Source organism: Larus michahellis, chromosome 14, assembly GCF_964199755.1.
Source record: "Larus michahellis chromosome 14, bLarMic1.1, whole genome shotgun sequence".
NCBI classification, from domain to species: domain Eukaryota; kingdom Metazoa; phylum Chordata; class Aves; order Charadriiformes; family Laridae; genus Larus; species Larus michahellis.
The window spans coordinates 3,905,940-3,926,189 of NC_133909.1; the positions used below are offsets into that span (position 1 = coordinate 3,905,940).

At 53.6% G+C, this 20,250-nt stretch overlaps 1 protein-coding gene across 1 annotated transcript in view; it reads right to left on the reverse strand.

Annotated features, from left to right (window-relative positions):
- The window catches only part of LOC141751269 (heparan sulfate glucosamine 3-O-sulfotransferase 3B1-like), a 30,159-nt gene extending 22,333 nt beyond the window's left edge, over positions 1-7,826 (reverse strand). The window contains exon 1 of the mRNA XM_074607741.1: positions 7,229-7,826. Within this exon, the coding sequence (XP_074463842.1) occupies positions 7,229-7,629 (401 nt within the window). The 5' untranslated portion in view covers positions 7,630-7,826. The remainder of the gene's footprint in view (positions 1-7,228) is intronic.
- Positions 7,827-20,250: the final 12,424 nt, after the last annotated feature.

The window sequence follows — 20,250 nt, forward strand, 5'->3', positions numbered from 1 at the left end:
CACCGGAGGGGAGAGGCCGTGCCAATTCAAGGGAGAGGCTACAACGGCTCGCTTTTATTATAAACTAGTCGCTTTGGTGGATTTGCAGAAGTCCCCGGTGGCACTAGCCGAGAGGACTGGCCAGACTGCAGCTCTGGCTTTACGAATCTCAGCAGCACAAGATCTACAGGAAGGCGAAGGGAGTGTCCTTACGAAGGAGGACACCGGCGTCTCCCTCCAGCGAGGCTTCGCAGAGCCCAGCGCGGTGGATGCTGCTGTATGAAGCCAAGACCGGCTGCAAATTAAGTTCTGGGTCAGATCCTTCGCTGCCACAAAGTGTCGTGACTCCCTCGAAGCCTAAGTCACAGCATCCCTCGGTACAGACGTTCTTTCTCCATCCCTTTTCTGTAGGGAGAGGAGAAAACAAAACTGATTTTGGAGCAGGGCGGTTCCAGGGCGTTTCCGAGGAGGTTAACGCAGATGTAAAGCATTTAGCAGAACACGGCATTATTTTTTCCTCTAAATAAAGTTGTCTCTTCCCCTGCTACCCACCACGTGGCAGAGCGCTGCCATCCTCACATACTTTAGAAATTTAAAACAACTGAATTATTCATTTACCAGAAATCAGCGTGAGGTCTTCTGCCAGCAGCACTTCTACACCTATTTTCCTCTAAGGTTCCCACCAGCACCATCTAAACCCCCAAGCACCCAAGTCTCTGATGCCCTCTGAAGGACTCCTGAGACAGGAGCACACGTGCTTGCAGGGCCGGGATGCAAGGTCTCAAGCAAGGCAGCTCACAGCTTCCCACGCACCCATCCTCGCCCCTCGGTGGCCCTCACCCCCTCCCAGCACGAGGACACCACCTGCAAAATCACTATCACCCAGTCCATTTTCCTCCTCCATCTTCCTCACCCAAGAGGAAAACCACCACGACGAATGCTCAAAGCCAACGTGGCACCAGAAAAGGTTCTCTCCTTCCCATAACATTTCTGAATGAACTAAGGTCTACTGCAGATCACATCTGACCAGTCCCCACCATCCCCAGGCAGAAAGGTCCTCAAGACAGAGGGACCAAGCTCCTGACCTTGGCTTCCTCTTCTCGCCTGACCCATGGCAAGATGTGATGGGTCCTCGCAACCACCTCCGGTCCAGGAGCAACTCCCTAATGGCAACACCATGCCACCAGTAAACCCCAGCCCTGAATTAACCCCACCTTTCCTCTGAGCCAGCTGACAATCAATATGTTTCATCACGGGAGCCCTCGTTTCCATTAAGACAGTCAAAATAAGGTCCATTTACTCATTTGCCTTCCAGCTGCCACTGGTGGCGGCTACTGGGCTGAGCTCCTTTAAAAAAAAAATAAAAAAATAAAAAAAAGAGTCACATGACATTTCTCGCGAGCTAATTAAGAAACACACGAGCGAGCTGCTGAAAGACCTGAAATTGCAACGGCGTGGGCAAGCCCCGGTACAGTCATCATCATCAGCAAGTCAGGACCCAGCTCAGCACTTAGTCATTTCACAAAGCAAAGCAGCTCCTCCAGCCCCTCCTCGCACATCACATGGTGACAACAGGTAGCAGCCGATAGCCCCTGACCCCCTAATTACACCGCTGAAATAACCTGCCCTGCTATTTGTTGTTCTTTGAGGCCATATGGTCACCGTCCCGCACGGCCCTGGCCCATTCATTATCCCCTGAACCCATTGACCACCCATGGCCACACCAGCAGAAGACACCAACACGCGGGCTGAACGATCACTAAATTAGACCTTCTTCCTACTTGGGATGAATTAACAGCACCAAATCCAGGGCCCAGCAGACAGAGCAGTTTAACAAGTGAGGTCTGATGGCGAGACAAGTGCAGGATCAGGCCAGGTTGGAAACACAGCTCAAAAGAACGGCGCTTTGGGTAGAGTTTTTATAGCCGCCGCATCCGGGGCTTGCTGGATGCTTTTCAAAAACAAAGCCTTTGCCGGAAGCGCCTTGAGGTATCCAAAGCTTGGTGTGTGTTACAGACATCTGCCATGGCCCACTTGAACAGCAAAAAAAAAAAAAAAATCAAAAAAAAAATCCCAAACCCAGAGCCGAGCCCGTGGGTTTTCATTCCCATCATTTTCATGCCAAGAAGGAGCACGAGGTTCCCCGGGGCGGCGCTGCGCTAACGCGATTAGCCGGGCAGATCCACCATCCCCATAAGTCACCCCCAACGCATGGTCAACTTTGAAAAGTTCAGCAGCTCAACAGGTGAGGCCATGAAACCCGATCACGGCAGACAATGTCGTGTCCCCCCCCGCCCCAGCGTCGTGCTGGGAAGAACTTGTCACGTGCGTCATATCGGGCAACATGCTTGAAACGGAGCAGCGCGCTGAAACCCCAGCAACACGAATAATCTTTGCCATCTGTTTGAACAACTCAACCCTCCTCAGATCTAGAGGAATGATCCCATGCAAACACAAGGGCCTTGCTGACTGATTATAGCAGCCCAGTCCTTCTTTTTTGGGGCCGTTTTCTTCCAAACCATGCACAGGGGCTCAGGCAACGTCATGGGGAGCTGCCGCAACGGCCAAAGCGACACCAAACCCTGCGCGTGTGTCCAGGGGACCGCTAAAAGTCCCCGCTCGCTTAAACACAACACAATGCAAGGTCAATAATTGATTTTTACTTCTTTTTTTACAATCAAGAAAACAAAATCTCAACGGGAAAGCTGCCAGCCAAAGCCATCCCAGAGAACGCAACTCTCCTTGAGGATACACTCGTTCCAAGCCAACGCAGCCCGCGGGAAGGCACTGGAGGAACCGGTCCTCGCTCGGATACGGTCATTTGCGCCCAAAGTCCAGTTGGGAAAAAAAAAATAAAAAAAATCAAGACCTTTCCCAAACTTCCCGGGGCCAATGAACCTTGCGACACCCGGCGGAAACAACATGTTGAGTTTTGCAAGGCTTTCGCCCCAGAACTTTTAACCATCATCGCGTTACCCCTTCCCCTGCTGCCAGCCCGGCCCCCTGCAAGCAACAGCCCCGCGCGGCTCGCACCGCGACGCGCTTCCCTGGGGCGAAAACAGAGGCTTTTGGGGAAAAATTAATAAACTTTAAAACAAATAAATAAGTAAGTAAATAAATGAGGAATTTTCTCCCAATTCAGGAATTGCTGGGAAGCAGCACTTTGCACATTAAGGCCCCCAATGCTTATTTAGGTGATTGGGGAGTTTAAAAAAAAAATAAAAATAAAATGCATGTTTGAAGCTGTTCCTTGCACACCACCAGACCACGAGGCCTCATCCTGCTGACCCAAGAGCGGGAAGATGAAGCCCCAGCGTTCTAAGAATTTTACGAAAAAAGAGGAAAAAAAATGTAAAAGTTAAAAAAAAAAAAAGGGGGGGGAGGGGGAGGAGAGGAAGAAAACGAGGTCTCCCCTCTGCCCTGCTAGGGGCGGAGGGGCTCGGGCTAGCACCGCTACCGAGATCACAGCCGGAGTAGCCATGGCACGGGGTTTCCTCGCAGAGGGCTTCAGACCCGAAATATAAATCAGTGATGTCAAGTGGGGCTGGGAACGCTCAGCCCACGGCAGGAGGGACGGGGTACTACAGCCCACTGGGCCTAAAATGATTTAAAAAAACCCCCAAAACAAACACAAACACCAAAAAACCCGCACATAACACTAATGACATGAGCTGTTTTTCTTAATTTACATTAATTATAAGACAAAAGGCTTTCAAGTCCCTAGTATGTTTAAAAATGCATCATTGTTGCATGAAATAAGAAAGGAAATAATAATAATAAAAAAAAAATAACAATCTCAACCGATTTTCTAGGCTTGCAAGAAATGCTTCAAAACACCCCCCCCCCCCCCCCCAAAACTGATATAATAAACCCATAAGAAAATAACAACTTCCCAGGCTGTTGGTCCGGGCAGCCGGACGCAAGCGCGCACGGGCTGCGGAGCTGAACTCCTTACTGTTGCGAAGGGGAAAATTCTTTATTATCAAAAAAAAAATAAAAATAATCTCCAGGCGCTACTTCGAATTAGTTTGCAATAGTGGCTGGATCCCGTTTCTCCTCTGTCATGGTACATATTTTCACTTGAAGCAGTTAACATGCTGGATTCATTACCGGGGAGGGAAAACCCCGCAGTGTGCCTACAGGAGTTATTTCCATTAGATTTCTAGCTATCTCGCTATCGAAAAGCCAATTTCTTCCCCCACCCCCCCCGGCTTTTTAGGGACAGTGGGTCAGCACCACTTGATGCCATTTTCCCTTCCACGCAGAGGAGGAAAAAAAAAAACCCAACAAAACAACCCAACCCAAAACCCACAGATTTCATTTCGCTTGACAGAAAACGGAGCAGGAAAAAAAAAAACCAAGTTTGCATTCCCTCCTTCGAAAGTTATTTTCTACAGATGAAAACTCTAGACAGAGATCAGCACTTCATGTAAATATGATTAATCGCAAATAAGCCCCAAAATACAAGGCTAAATAAGCAAATTTGTGATGCCGTCTCCCTCTCGGAAATCTGAAAAAACCACGTTGGAACACTTCATGATATGGCAGGAACAGCTTAAACAAACTCCTACCAGATATAACCACGTTTAGCCAGAAGCCAGTCGAACAAAATACACTTTCAATGAGACGGGGGTCAAAAATTGCATCTCCATCATTTCAAAGCCAGGCGAGTGGATTTAAACTGCAGGGAGCGGGAGCTGAGGACACGGGCGACTCCCCCAGTTCCAAAGTTCAGTCAATTTGGGCAAAAGTATCTGGAAAAAAAAAAACAACCAACCAACCCCCGAGACAAGGCTTGCCCCGCTCACCGCGCGCCGGCTGGCACAGCGCATATTTTATAGCATCTTTTTAATCTGATTTTATTGGGCCATTAACAAGAAAATACAAACGCATCTCCCTATTGACATTAAGATAATAAATAAAAGCCTCGTTAGGGCTTGGGGAAATAAAGAAGCTCTTGAGAAGCCCAGATTCACCGAAGTCAGTGGGAGTTTTGAGCTGTACCGTATCTGATTTCGATCGCTGCAATTCACAGGAACAAACTTCTGCATCGAATTCACACTAAAGTTAGAAACAACGCAGAATTACCAAACAACTTGTCTGTTGATTGGGGCAAACACATCCTCCCCCTAACGTATATTTTGCATTATTTACTCTCCCCTCCCACAAATCGACCGGGGTCCCGCTCCCACAGACGGACGCACACGCTCCGATCCTCGGGGCGAATCGTCCCCGAGCGGTTTCAAGACCTTCAGCATCACTCACACTCGCTGCTTGGGAGCGTCGCCGCTCGGACATGAAGATTTGTCCCGTTTCACTTAAAACACCTCTTTTGCAAAAATACTCCGTGATAACGTAGCAGTGCCTTTGCAGGACCGGGGCCCCTGCCGCTTAAAATTAAGTGGCTGAGAAGGTGAAACTTGAAGGAGTTACATGCAGCTTGGATGCCAGCTTCCCCAAATTTAAAAATAGCGTGTACCCTTTAAATATTGACTTTCGCCCACTGCATCTGGGATAACAGATTAATGTAATCATAAGCACTATTCTCTCCTTCTCCCCTTCCACCTCTTACTTGTAAAAGATTAATCAACCATTTTATGGTCTAATTTAGGTGCCTAATTAAAAACAGAGTTCAACACGTACAACACCGTTTTGCTAATAAATCCTGACAGGTCTTCTGCTCTGTTATACGCAAGTTCTCCTTTCCAAATGCGAGATTAATATTTTTTTTTTTTGATTAAAACCAACCGAATTTATAAAGATTTCACCTCGGTCGCTACGGGACGACACGCTGCACCCTCCACCAAAATTTTAATATTTCATAAAACGAAAGTGCTTTCAGAAACGACTTCCTGCTCGCCGGATCTTATCCTGCGGGCATTTCACTAACTGCTGAGGGGTGACAACATTTAAAAAAAAAAAAGAGACATAAAGCTCATCGGACTCGCAAGGTGGGAGCTTTACGACTACAAAGAGGTTAAAATGCAGAACTCCACAGCTCCCATCCAGATTCAAAGCCTCCAGCTCTGCTCTTTCAGCCTCCCTGTAAACGCTCAGCAGAAAGACCTATGCAAAATATTTTTGATAAAGGAACTTTCATCCTTTTAGGGTTGAAACACCTCGAAACGGGGCTCGGCCGGGCGCAGGGTGTCCCACCAGGGCTGAGGAGCCCCGGAGGGTTCCCCCGCGCCATCACCTCCTGATTCTCCCCGAGCCCACCCGCAGGCAGACCCCGCGACGCTCAGGGCTGCAAAATCATCATAGAATGGTTTGGGTTGGAAGGGACCTTAAACACCCCCCCCCCCCCCCAAATTCTCCATCCACCCTCGCAGGATGCAATCCCCTCGTTTATCATCCCCCCCCCCCCCAGCCAAAAAGTTCCATCCCGTCCCCAAACCGCGCGTTACAGCATCCCAGAGCACCCCCGCTATCTCGTCCCCGGCGCTCGGCTGGGAATCGCCAGCCGGAGCAATTTATCAGCCATAAAGCTGATTATAGCGGCAGGAGAAAGTTAACGGGGGTGGGGGGGGGTGGGGAAAAGCGTATGAAGCGATGGAGGGAGTTTCATCTGGAACGCGGAGCTGCCGCCCGCCAGTCCCGGGCTGCCGCTGGCGCTCCCAAAACGGGACAACCCCCCCCCAAAAAAAAAAAACCTGCTTTTGCTGGGAAAACTGCGCCTTCCCCGACCCGAGGGGGGTTTCGGCCATCCCGCAGCAACACCCCCGGCTGAAGGCAAAAACACAGGCTCCAGCAAAAGGCCTGAAAGCACCACGAAATCAGTGCTAAAAAAAAATAATAATATATAATTTCGAATTGATAGTTAACCTTTATTTAAAGATTAAACGCGGTTTGGGCAGCGTAAAGCCGGCAAACGCCCACCCGCCTCTTGGGCTAACGGGGAGCGCAAGTTCCGCGCAGGGTTGGGGTGGGATTTTAAGGTTTGTTTTTTGGGGTTTTTTTTCCTCTTTTCGGAGGGGTTTGCGTGCGTATTTAGCGGAACATCCCCGCTTCGCCTCGGAGCTGCGGAGCGGGCGCTCCCCGCGCATCCCCCGCACCGGGGCCGCGGAGCGGCGGCTGCCCCCGGCCGGCATGGGCAGGACGGGGGCGAGGGGGACCGGGGAGGAATAAAGGGGCGCTTGGGGGAATAAAGGGGGGACTGGGGGGGATAAGAGGGGAGCGGGGGGGGGGGAGAACCCTTCCCTCTTCCTAACCTTGCCGTCCCCGCCGCCCGCCCCAGCCCGTCCCGTACCTGTACCAGGCGAGTCCCCGCTCGTAGTTGCGGTCGAAGAAATGGGGCTCGGCCCCGACGGCTCGGATGTCGGGATGCACCCGCAGGAACTCCAGCAGCGCCCGCGTCCCTCCTTTCTTCACCCCGATGATGATGGCCTGCGGCAGCCGCTTGGTGCCGGAGCCGTTGAAGAAGCTGGAGATGGGGCTGGCGGCGGCGGCGGGCAGGGGGGGGTGTCCCCGCTGCTCCTCCGGGCTGCCCTCCTCCCTCGCCACCGGGGAGCCGCGGGTCGCGCAGGAGCCGGCGCAGGAGTAAAACATGTAGAGCCAGAGGAAGAGCATGATGAAGAGCAGCAGGAGCCTCCGCCTCAGCGGCGGCAGCGCCACGGGGACATCGAGGCAGCGGTTCAAGCGCTGCCCCATGTGCCGGCGGGCGGGCCGGGAGGCATGGCTGGAGCTCGCCGGGTTCCCTTCGGCTCTGCCCGGCGTCTCATGGGCAAAACCCACCCTCCATCCCGCAGCTCAGCCCCGGCCACCGTCCCCGATCCCGCCGCTCTTCCCCCCGCCGCCGCCGCCGGCAGCGCAGGGAAAGGCAGCGGAGGCGGGGGCGGGACGGGCAGCGCTCTCAGCCTATGGCAGGCGCCGCCTGCCGCATAATGAGCCGGGAGGGCGGCCAATCAGAGGAGGGGATGGGAGGTGGGGGCGGGGCGAGCCGTCGGGGCAGCATCCCGCTCGCCCACCCTCGCCCCGGGGTTGCCCGCGGGCCCGTACGGGCTCGCGGGCAACCCCGGGGCGAGGGTGGGCGAGCGGGATGCTGCCATGCATCCGGCTCCGAAAGCCGATCATTTTCTCATCGAATGGTTCGGGTTGGAAGGGACCTTAAAGCCCGCCCAGTGCCACCCCCCGCCCTGGGCAGGGACACCTCCCACCAGCCCAGGTTGCTCCAAGCCCCGGCCAACCTGGCCTTGAACCCCTCCAGGGATGGGGCAGCCACAGCTTCTCTGGGCAACCTGGCCCAGGGGCTCACCACCCTCACAGTCAAGAATTTCTTCCCGATATCCCATCTAAATCTCCCCTCTTCCAGTTTAAAACTGTTCCCCCTCGTCCCATGGCTCCCCTCCCTGATCCAGAGTCCCTCCCCAGCTTTCCTGGAGCCCCTTTAGGGACTGGAAGGGGCTCCAAGGTCTCCCCGGAGCCTTCTCTTCTCCAGGCTGAACCCCCCCAGCTCTCTTGTCGTCCCCTTATCCTGGTTATTCAGGTTCTCCCCATGAATTGCCCCTCCTGGACAATACCTGCTATTTATGTAGTAGCGTAAAATATAGCAGCGACGTGCCACGTCCCTCCACCCCCGGGGTCTGCTGGTAGCCAAGAGGGTCCCATCTCGGTGTCGCTGTTACAGCGGGCAGCTTTGCCCCACCAGAAGCCCCTACCGAAGCTCACAGAGGAATCTGAGCCAGTGACTCAGAAGGATGAAGCCCGGTTCTCTCAGCTTATCTTCATAGCAGAGGTTCTCCAGCCGTCTGAGCATCTTCCCGGCCTCCTCTGAGCCCTCGTCCCCCCCTGCCCAGCGCATCGATCCAACATTATCAAGGCCCAATACATCATATTAAAGAAGGCTTCGCTCAGGTGTAAATTCTGCCCAACCAAAGTGCCTCCTGCAAAGCCGCTCCGGTTGCGCATCAGAATCGGGGTCTCCAGCATCTTCTAGCGCTGTAAAACCACAAAGAAAAGGACACTTGAGAGGATTTCAATTAGAGACCGTGGCTGGGCCCTCAGACACTCTGGCTAACGCTTGCCAACGGGGATGTCTCTCCTCACCTCGGGTGAGCCCCGGATTCACACGGGGAGCAGCCCAGCTCCTGTCGGCCTCTGGCTGAGGCACCCCCTGTGCTGTCCATCCCCCAGGGCCCCCACTCAAGAATGTTAATCACACTCAGCTTGATCCCTAAACAAGATTTAATGACAAAATAGTAACTTAAATTGCTAGACTAAAGACGAGGGTTCAGAGGTCTATTTGCTGTACAGACACAAAAGAGAACCGTAAGACAAGATAATGCAATTCTGGATTATACCTGTCAATCCACATTTCCCTCGGCTCCTTTCGCATCTCAGCTGGATTAGGAGGACGGCAACCCAACCTTCCCACCCGGCGGGCACATCCCCGGAGCGTTTACAGCTGCACACCCCAGTGCAATGGCCACGTCCCTCCTCTGGAGGCCACAGGACGGAGAGAGAAGTGACAAATCCCACGTCCTCCTGCCTGTCCCCGGCCAGGCGGGGTTTCCCACTCCCCGTTCCCCCCACGGTTGCAGCTGGGGGTCAGGCACTGGGACATCACCGTGTCGGGGCCATCTCAGCCATTTCCTCCTCCTCCTCCCCAAAGTATTCAGATTTATCTATTCTTTTGACGTGCGTTGGCTTTTTGATGAGCCACACCTTCGGCAGCCCTGTATTTTCTGCAGTCCCTGCCTCTACAAATACCTGGTGAGACCTGTCACAGCCCACGTATCGGGAGGAACACGCAGAGACCAAACACAACACAACAGCCTGTGAAAGCCCCAAAGAGCGTTTGGCCCAGGAGACCCTTCCCACGACACCGTCAGCTCCGGGACCCTCCTTTCCAGGACTGGGTTGTGCCAGCATTTTGCGAGGAGCCGGTGGGGATTTCGCACGCTCCGTAGAAATGCCTTAGTCTACATTCATCCAAAAAGAATGTAACTTAGCAGCTTCCATGCACGTGTGCAGCTTTTCCACCGTGTTGTTATTAAAAGCTGCAGAAAATTTCGTGCTGAATTAGCCTGCTTTCAGAGCACTGCTGCTGTAAGGGCACAGCCAGCTTTTGCCGGAACCTTTTATCTTTAACTTCTTTTCCCCACCAGGAAAATCTTTTCCCCACCCAGGGCCTTGACTTTCTCGTGTGTCAGAAGCGACAGCGTGATGCTGACTTCTTCATATACCAGATTTACAGCAATTCATGAAAAGTGTCACGGAAAAGTGAATTGTTCCGATCACACTGGCTGCGGCGTGAGCATCTTGCAAAATAATCCCAAACGCCAAACTAGACTTTACGAACTAATTAAACCAGGCAGCTTGAAGAGGGGAAATAAGACCCTGAGAAGCGTGTGATTTCTCCAAAAGCTGCTCAGCGGGTTAACACAGAGCTAAGAGCTAAGTTTTGGGTGCTTGGGTCACCTCAAACCCAAACCCCCATCAGTACCAGCGCCACTGGTCCCCATCCCTCCCGGGACCAGCCATTTGCCAAGCGGATTTTGGGATGACGCAAGGAGACCTTTTGTGCCTCAGCTGGGGAGCCAAACAGCCAACAATTCCAAAGCGTTCCTCTGCTGTGAGCTCGAATGGATGGCACCGCTGGGCTCTCCGCGGCATGAAGGGTGATGCGAACCAAGCAGAGACGAGACGCAGTCGCAGGAGGAATCGCTTTCTAGTTTCCCTCCGCGTGCTGGCAAAGCTCTGCCAGCTGGCCCAGACTGGTTAATTGTGGAGAGAATTACAGAGGACACTTCCAGGCGATGCGTGAATCACGGCTGGGCAGCCACCGTGCCACGGGTGACACAGGCTGCCTCTCCTGCACCCAGATTTACTCACCTCTTTTGTGTTTTCTACAATTCCAACCAGGAAACCTGCTCCTTGCGCGCAGAGGTTGCTCCGTGGCACGTTCCTACGCCCATGAGGTAAGAGGAAAACCCTTCAGATGGAATAATTCTCCTTGTTCCTCACATCCACCAGCACCAGCCAGGATAACATCAACAAAATGTCACAGAAAGTTTGGTTTAAGCCCTTAATATATGTCAGCTGTAGCTTGTAAAAGTTGGATGGGCTTTTTAAGAAAAATAGCCCCAAGATAGGTTTTACTGTAATTGTATCTTCAGCAGTTGGACGTCAGGAGATTTTTTTCCCTAGGAATGGCAAACGGGATCAGAAACAGCATGGGAGCAAAGGTGGGTCAGGAGGAGGGTTGAGACCTCTGAGTCCGAGCCCTCCCTGGAGCAGGGGAGGCGGGTTTTGACAAGTGGTTTGGGAACCAGCCATGGCTCTGTCCTCCAGAGCGAGCCACCGGCCTCCAGCCAGAGCCTGCACGTCTGCTCGGTGGCACAGGTCTCCTCCGTACCTGCTGCCACCTGGAGAGCAGGGCTCCAGCAGGGCTCACCCTCGGCTCTTGCGATTTAATGTCCCACACGCGGCAGTTGTGGCAGGAGCACAGTGTGTTGTGCCCCACTGATGAGGGCGACGGAGCAACGGGGGCTACATGGTGAGGAAACCGGGGTTGCTAAGAAATGGGCGCAAACAGAAACGCAAGACTGGGTTTGCTCCGTGCAGTTGCTGCAGAGACCTTTAATCATAATAGCTGCCGTCTCGCTAGCTGGTTAATCAATAAACTAATTGAGCTGCATCAGTACGGTCTCTGGATCCCATTTCTTGATGATCGATTCATTACAGAGCTGGCACTGGGAAGGTGCAGCTCCTGACAAGGGGACGTGGTGGCACTTACTGGGGCAGCGCTGAGACGGGCCCGAGGGTGCAAAACGCCCTTGTTAAACCAGGGCAGAAGGCAAAGAACCCAGCACACCTTCAAGCCAAGGTGACCAAACTCACCCAGCAAGGACAGAGCTGCGGGCTCACCCTGCGGGCTCACCCTGCCGGCACCCACCTTGGCTGACCCTTCCCAGGCCGCGTGCCCAGCAGCTGCAGCCATGTGCTTTCCAGCATCTTCTCCGTGTCTTGCCCAGTGCAGCATGTCCCGGTGCCGATCCCACCCTGTTGGTCTACTGCCGAGTTTCACCTTGTTGCTTTTTCTCTTCCCAACTAGAAAATCCGTACGTCCTTTTGTACGTTATTTTCCTGCCACCGAACAGGCCGGTTCTGAAATGCTCGGCATCTTCTTTCTTTTTTCTGCGGCGTGAAGACTGGTGTGTCAGTGACAGGGCACGCACGGCTCTTCCAACATCTGCGGGGGCCAGTCCTGCTGGGGCGATAAATAGGAGCAGGTACCCAAAATGAAGCCAGGGTGCTCTTGGTCCCAATCCAGACACGATGCCGTTTTTCCCGACATGGTCACTGTTCTGCTTGGAGAAAAGTCATTTACCTTTTCATGATGTTACTCAAGTGCCTGTTCATGGGGAAATAAACCATTCCAGAGTGTGTAAGCCTGGAGGGCTGTGGCACGCAGTGACCTGGCCAGAGAGGAGGTGACCAGCCACCACCACCTCCTTTTTGGGAATGCATAGCACCTAGCACACCGAGATGTAGGGCTTTGGTCCGGGGCTTTTGCATGCTATCACGTGTCCTCTTCTGTACATATGTTCCTATAATGGTTTTTTGACCTTAATGTTCTTCTGCAGTGCTCTGAGATGTTCCTCAGCCATGGGTCCATGTCCCCAGCCCTTGTTCCCTTGCAGGGTCCCAGGAAGAGAGACCTTGTGTATTTTTATCCCACTTCATCCACCCTAAGAAGTCCTCGGTGCTGTCCCCTCTCATCCTCTCTGCCACACGTGCCCTTTGCCATGCTCCCTGTGGCCTGGCGGCCTGCGGCTCTTTCAGAGCAGAGGGGAGCTGAGGATTGCCCCTGTCTAAACCTCGCGTGTCAGCCATCAGCCCTCTCTCCTTTGGTACCGCAGCAGCTCCATCACCGCTCGTGTCTGCTGAACTCCTATTAATGTCACGATAGATTGGGATTTTGTCCTGAAAAACATATGCGTTGGTATTGACCCGCGGAGGCACAGCTTGTGGTGGGTCAGGATGGCTGGACCAGCAGCCAGTGACCACCCCAGCTGCAAACAGCCAAATGGTGGGGCCGGGCCACCCTGGGGGTGAAAGGGAGTGGGGTGACAGCGGGGAGCATCACCAGGACTCAAAACAGGTCAGCTACTGGCAAGGAAAGTGCCCAGGGCTTCGTGCCATCCTTCCGCCCATAAGCCCAAGTGCCACATAGAGCCCTCCAGCCCTCAGATGTGGCTTCGTAACCACAGCAGCGCCCAGGGACACCCCAGGGACATCGTTGCCTCTTGCAGCATTTCGCTGCCCGGTCCCGGGCGCGCTCCCGCCGGGGCAGCACCGCTGTGCAGATGTAAGAGGAGATCTTGTTTCTCTCAACCTGAAACCATTTCCTTTCCCCCACTGCCCTCCCTCCCTTCGCCCCCTAATACGTCCCCGGGGTTTTAATATCTATTTCTCCAAGTGCCACGGGCCAAATTTACTGCTCGCATAACTCCACCGACTTCAATGGAGAAGAGCGTTTAGGGTGCTCCAAGGAGGCATAAGTAGGAGTGATGTGATGGAATTGAGTAAAGGAAAATATAGTCTGACTGTCAAGAAGAGTTTCCTACCAGCGAAATCTATAGACTGTGGAAGTTTCCCATGGGAACAAGCAGAAACCAAGTTGCTGAAGTCATTTTAAAACAGCACAAGAGAATAGGAAATCAGCCCAGCGACTGGCCAGAAGGAAAGGCGAGATGACATAATGCTACTTCTCCTTCTCTAATTTCTGCGGCTGCGTTGCTTTGTCCATGGAATTATTTTCAGGCAACTGGATTTCTCCTTGGTTTTTGAGTGATACGACGGCCCTTGCTGCTTCTGAAGAGGTTTCAATTCCTCCGCTAAATTCTGTCCTGGATTACAGCAATACCCACTACAGCCCCCATTCGTCCTCCTGTTACTCCTGCTGCTTCCAAACCTCTTCTGGGGTCTTTTTCCCTGACTTACCTGAGTCTTCGGCTCCAGTTCTGTCCTTACGGAGCTGTACAAAGCAAGTCAGCCTAATTTGGGAATAGTAGCAGGGCTCACGCAGGCCAGCACAGAGGCGTGCCAGGCTACGGAAGCTTTTAGACACGGATCTGTAACTTACTGGCAAGCAGGAGATGGAAATCTTCCTGTCTTCAGGGATCCTTCGGGTAGATTCCTGGTGGATCACCTGCTGGAAAATCAGAAAGGCAATTAGCACTCGGTGAAACACGGCTTCCCCTGGTGACCTTGGGTTCTGGTAACTACTGCCTGCCTGCTTGGGGCTCGGTGTGTGACACCGGGTCCGCACACGCCGCGGACGTGCCCAGCCGCCACCCGCTGCCTTCTGCAATCTCTTGCCCATGGAACTCCCTACTGGATTTATGAATGACTTAACATTCGCTCGCCGTCTCGACATCAGCAACTTAAAGCTCCACTGCTAGCAACCTCCTACCTCGCGCGGTTCCCAGATAATTACAGATTAGAACCGGCTAATTTTTATTTTTGTAAAGCTGTCAGAGATCTGTGTTTGTTATTATTGTCTCCTAGGTTGCCAGTTGCATAAATACATATGTAAAACCCCCTTTGATCTCTAAGTATAATGACACAGATTTATCAAATGTTTGCCTTTTTCTGTCTCTTTGAAAAGGCTGATTTATGGAGTGCAGTCCCTACCTCCCTTCCTCTCTTGAAATATGAAGTGTTTGTGAGCAGCCAAGGTAATATTTAATATCCTGCCAAGAATCCTTTGCACTTCCTAACAAATGAACTACAACCTAACCAAATGGTTCACATCTGTTTAGCCTCTTCTCCTTTTTAACTAAACAAATTAGCATTAGAATACCTGGGAGGCGCACAGAGTCCCTTTCTAGATGACAGAACACAGACAATTATTAGCAAGGGGAGTAACTGTACTGAAAGGGGCAGGCAGGGACCCAGCAGATGTTTTCGCATCTCCTGGAGCGTCCATGAATGACCCGCGCCGCAGCGGACACGCTGCCACCGCCTTTTGAAGCGGGCGAGGAGTCCATTCACGGTCCCCTTCTGAATGAAATGAAAGGCAGCGGCCTCAGCTAGCAAAATGTTTCATTTAAAGCCCTTCCACGTCACTTTTGCTGGGGTTCCCCCCCCCCCCCCCCCCATAATCGGCTAAAATAAAGAGCATCGCCCCACTCCTCCCCGCGCTTGGAGGTAGTCCTCTGCTCAATGGGCAGATCTGGTTTTATTCCTGTTTTCAGCCATGGGTGCTCATCCCAAAAGCATCAAACCCCCCCGCCTCATTGCCCTTTCCCTCCGTGAAATAAGGTGTAACGGGTTATTTGGCTTTTCGGAGAATGGCGAGGCGCAAACCAACATCTGCGAAGTGTATTTTGGATTATTACAGACTTCCACAGTCTACACGCAGGCAATTAGACCCTCCAACCACGCGGGGCCTTTCAAGCACCCCTCTTCCCGCTGGAGTCCCAAACACCTTTTAATCAGAGGTTGGGGAGGTTTTGGGAGGGGATGGGGTAAGATGGGCTCTCTGTTGAGCCCCCGTCTCATCGCAATCGTCGCTGGAGGAGGGAGCCACACGAGACACGCCGTTTTATTAGGGCTAACACTTAGCCTTTGTTGTAAATGTTTTTGGAAAAGAAAACACTCAAAAGCCTCACAGAGATACTGCTATTAATATATCATCCCAATAACAAGTGATTAAAACCAACAACAGCGACTACAAAAATGCGGCTTTGTAGCACTGGACCGCATGGGACGCAGCAGGGAAAATCATTATGAACACACCAGCGGGGTGCAATTATAAATAAAAACAGTTCTGTAAAGGCTACAAAAGCAGCAATAATCAGTCCGGTCTGCGGTTTAGTAAGGGCGAAAGACATTTACGGAAGGTGCTATTTATTACCAGCGACAGGGACACCACTGGATTACGGGGTGCAACTTCAGGATAAGTCAACAGAGGGAGTTCCCTGCCATCGCGGCCGAGCCAGCCCCAGCCTGCGCATCCCTGCGAGAGGCCTGGATGCCTGTCTGTCCATCCGTCCGTCCAGCATGGCCTTCCCGCAGTCCCCACCGTCAGCAAAGCCCGGGAAGGGATGGCAACGCTGGAACGGGTTCGTTCGCTCCGAGCTGCGGCGTCAGACAGTGGCTTTGGCGCTGGGCAGGGCTGTAAGGACAGTCCCCGGCCAGGCTGAGCCCTGCAGGTGGTTCCTACAGTTCTCCTTCCAGCGTGATGGATCCTGGCCTCACCCACGGGCAGCTCCGGGATGTCCTCGCGGAGCCGTCCGTGCAGCAATCCCAGCCAGGCTGCTCCCGCGCGGAGTGCGGGATGCAGCACAAGATGCTGGGTGACCCCTGGGGACCAGCACTGCCGGGCAGCAGAGCAGCAGCGCGGAGGACAGACCCCTTCCCGTCCCCAAACGGAGGCATTTGTCACCTATCGGCAAATCCCAGAGGCAGTGCCGGGCTGGCCGAGGTGTCCCTCGGGATGGGGACAGACCCATACCTCGTGCAGTGCCGTGAATGAGGAGCACGGCGCAGAGCCGCTGCGGGGCCGCGTGCCCGAGGATGCTTCCATTGCGCTCGTCCCACTGCTCATTAGTGAAGTGAGGAGGGTTAATTAGCCCCAGCCCTGACGCATAGCCAGCTCCTGCCCGTCCTCGTTCCTGCTGAAAGCCAAGTGCACGTAACACGCAGACAGTGGCCCTAAGGGGCATCAGACGGGGCAGAGGGGATCGAAATAATATTCCCCTTTCTGCCGCTGGGGAACTCCGCGGCCCCAGCATCCTTCTTCCCCTCGGCGTGCCTCAGTTTCCCTCCCGCGCTGGCTGGGAGCCGTTGGGACAGCCAAGGGACAGCGTGTGGGTCACCCAGCCCTTCGGCTGCTCTGTGGCGCGAGTATCGCTACGAACCTCCGAGTTCAGCTGATAAACCCAGGCTGTTCCCTTCCCCGGTTTGGACGTCGTCCAGCAGCTCCCCTGGAAGCACGGCGGAAATGCCTTAATCACCTCGTTTGTATCTCTGTTTCAAGTTTAATTTGATACAGTGCCTCCTTCTCCCCGGCCAAAAAAAAAAAAAAAAAAAAAAAAAAAAATCCCAAACATCTCCCAGCTTTTCTCGGCCGCACAAATCTTCATCTTTTTCATTGCTCAGAAAACAAAAGACGAGTCCCCATGCCAGCATCTTCCTCGTGAATGAGCTTCGCTGCCCAGTGCCCGTCGGCACCTGGGCAGCCAGTCCCCCAGCATCGGGAGGAGAGGGTTGGTGGTGGACCCTCTGTCCTACCCCAGCACCACGGTCTGGTCTCCATCCCACCCCACCCGCAGGGACCCCTCCTGCCCTCTTCCCCCTTCTTGCTTTTCGGAGGAGGGAGACGGGCGAGATGTCCCTGCTGGTCCCAGTTAGGGACAGGCCGGGCCGTCTGGGAGACCGGAGCCCTTCTGTTTCCAATTGCGCAGGGCAATTCCCCAGATCTGTGTTTCTGGTTAAGAAAAGACAGTCCGGCTACAGCTGCAGTTTAGACGGGTACAAGCGATATATTTTATAGCACATATTTCATGAAAAAAAAAAAAAAGTATCAAAGGGAAGCTGTAGTTACAATAGAAAGTGTTAAAAAGGGGAGCGGGGGACAGAAAGGACCTTGCCATGTGTCTTGGACAGCAAAAGTCGGGGGAAAAAACCTCGACCACCAAACTGCCCCACTGGCCTCTGGGGCCACGCGTGGCTGAGATCCATCGGGTACCGCACGCTGCCGCGCTCAGCCGGCAGGACTGAGGCCAGGATCCTACAAAAATGGTAACACAGGTGTGAATTTAGGGCATTTTTTCCAGCTCTGGAGGGAGAGCACGGCATCCTCCTTTCCAGGCATCTCTTTTCAGCCCTTGTGGCCCCTTTAGGGACCGTGGCAGCATCTCCCCGCCAGCTCCCCAGTACGGTCTGTGCCCACCAGGCTCAGAGCATCTCTTCGGAGGCGTCAGCAGCAACGCTCAGACAAGAACGGGAAGCAGTAACCTTGCAGGGACATGGGGAAACGTGCGGTACCTTCCCAGAATGGAGAAATGCACCAACCCGAACCCGCTCGCGCCCGCTGTCAAACCCTCAGTTCTCGCGCCAAGGCCCGGAGGTGCCAGAACTGGTTAGGGAGCAGTAGGAAAAACGTCTCCGCATTGTGGGAAAACAGCTTGTTTCGCCAACCTGGTTCTGTGAAACGGTTGAACTGCGCCTTTTTGAAACACTGGAAACTAAACCCCAGCCCCAGGCGCTGACCCGGGCTGGAAAATCTTCAGCGCAAACAGTTAAAAGTCTGGAAGCAGCAAAGTGGAGGTGACGGGAAGCGGACGAGGCAGGGCCGAGGAGAGAGATTCCTGCCGGCTCTTTTAAACACACGCACTTCTGATGGCGGTCTAAATGGCTTTGGGACACCGCACGCACGCTGTGCTCTCAAAAGACCTCCTTTTCTTTGGGTCAAGGAGAATGGGACGGCTCTGGGGCTGAGAACTGCCTTTCGGAGGAGTGGGCATCCTTGCGACACGGCAACCCAGACCAACGCAAGCTCTAACAGAGCACAGGAACCTTCTCGCGTTCAAGAAACACTGCAAGCTCCATTGGCAGAAGGGTTCGGAAGGCAGCTCCAAAGCTGGCTGAACTTTGTGTCAAAGCCCTAATATTCCGTAGTACATTCCATTTCAGAGGCCACTAAAAACCACCCATGGAACCATGCAGTAAATCCCAGTCCGAGGGTCTCCTGAAGGAGGGTCCTCACCAGTGACACTCCTGACCTCCTCGCTTGTCATCTCTGACTCCAAATTAACAACATGCTGTTTGGGAGATGACAAACATTGGAACCAGACTCTGACTTTGGCAGGGCCAAAGGGCACAGACGGAGGGGCGAGAAGCCCTGCCCCGCACGACTGACCTTCTCCATGACTGGGAGGAGGAACAGCAGCACCAAGAGGCCAACGACCGACCCAAGGCCGCCCCACCAGCGTGGTGGCATCCTGCATCCCAGGAGCCCTGGCTGGGGACGGCTCTTTGCCTGCTTAAGAAATACCACCACTACAAATGCCATCAGGAACAGCTTGCAACGGAGCTTCTAGGATTACCACCTCCAGCAGAGCTGCTTGGTAGGAAAACAGCGCTGATATTTCTGTTTTAACAGCAAAGTGTTCTGTAGACAGCCTGTATTTCCAAGGAAAGGGGAATATCTAATCGCCTCTGGAGGGCAAGCAGGACAACACGCCTTCTATCTGTAACGATAACGATTTCTAATCGTATCACTCTGTTTCCACTCCTGCTCTGGTGGGATCGTCGGAACTGAAAAGGACGTGTGTGTTTTGTATAAGCCTTGAAATGCCGCGGCCCGGCGGAGTGGGAAACGCCGCTGGAGCCCGGGGAGTGTGAATGTGTTACTCTGCTGGGGCAGATTATATCGGAGATTGAGACGGGAAGAGAGAAAAAAAACCAACCCAGTGGGGGAAAGGAGAAGGGAAAAGAGCTGTGTGTGCCGGGGTTGGGTTTCCTCACCCCCGCCGGGACACAGCGCAGAGCCCCCCCGCCTGCCAGGCTCGCTGGGACGCCCGTCACGCCGAGGTACCGCGGGGGGGGTCACGGTGGAGCCGGGGGGTCCTCGTCAACACAAGAGCTTGGCGCGATTCAGAGGCTCAGCTGTGGGCTGTCCTGCGAGGAAAGGCTTCCGCCAAGATGAAGCGATTCGGTGAAGGTCAAAGGAGAGACGCGGGGCGGAATCTAATCATTAGCCATCGCCTGCTTTCCAGGGCCGTACAGAATAACGGGTACGGGACTGACGAAAACACGAGCTGTTTACTCGTCCAACAAGGAGAAATATCATCATCCCTGTTTTACAGATGGAGCGCATTCCTTCGACGCAGATCTGGAAAGAATGAAGATCCCCTGAGCCTTAGGGCTACTGTTTTATCCACAAAACCACACAAAAGGTTTAAAGTCCAAACAGACTAAAACCAGCTTTGTCCTTCTGAGTCACTGGCTCAGATTCCTCTGTGAGCTTCGGTAGGGGCTTCTGGTGGGGCAAAGCTGCCCGCTGTAACAGCGACACCGAGATGGGACCCTCTTGGCTACCAGCAGACCCCGGGGGTGGAGGGACGTGGCACGTCGCTGCTATATTTTACGCTACTACGTAAATAGTAGGGGCAATTGTCCAGGAGGGGCAATTCATGGGGAGAACCTGAATAACCAGGATAAGGGGATGACAAGAGAGTTGGGGGGGTTCAGCCTGGAGAAGAGAAGGCTCCGGGGAGACCTTGGAGCCCCTTCCAGTCCCTAAAGGGGCTCCAG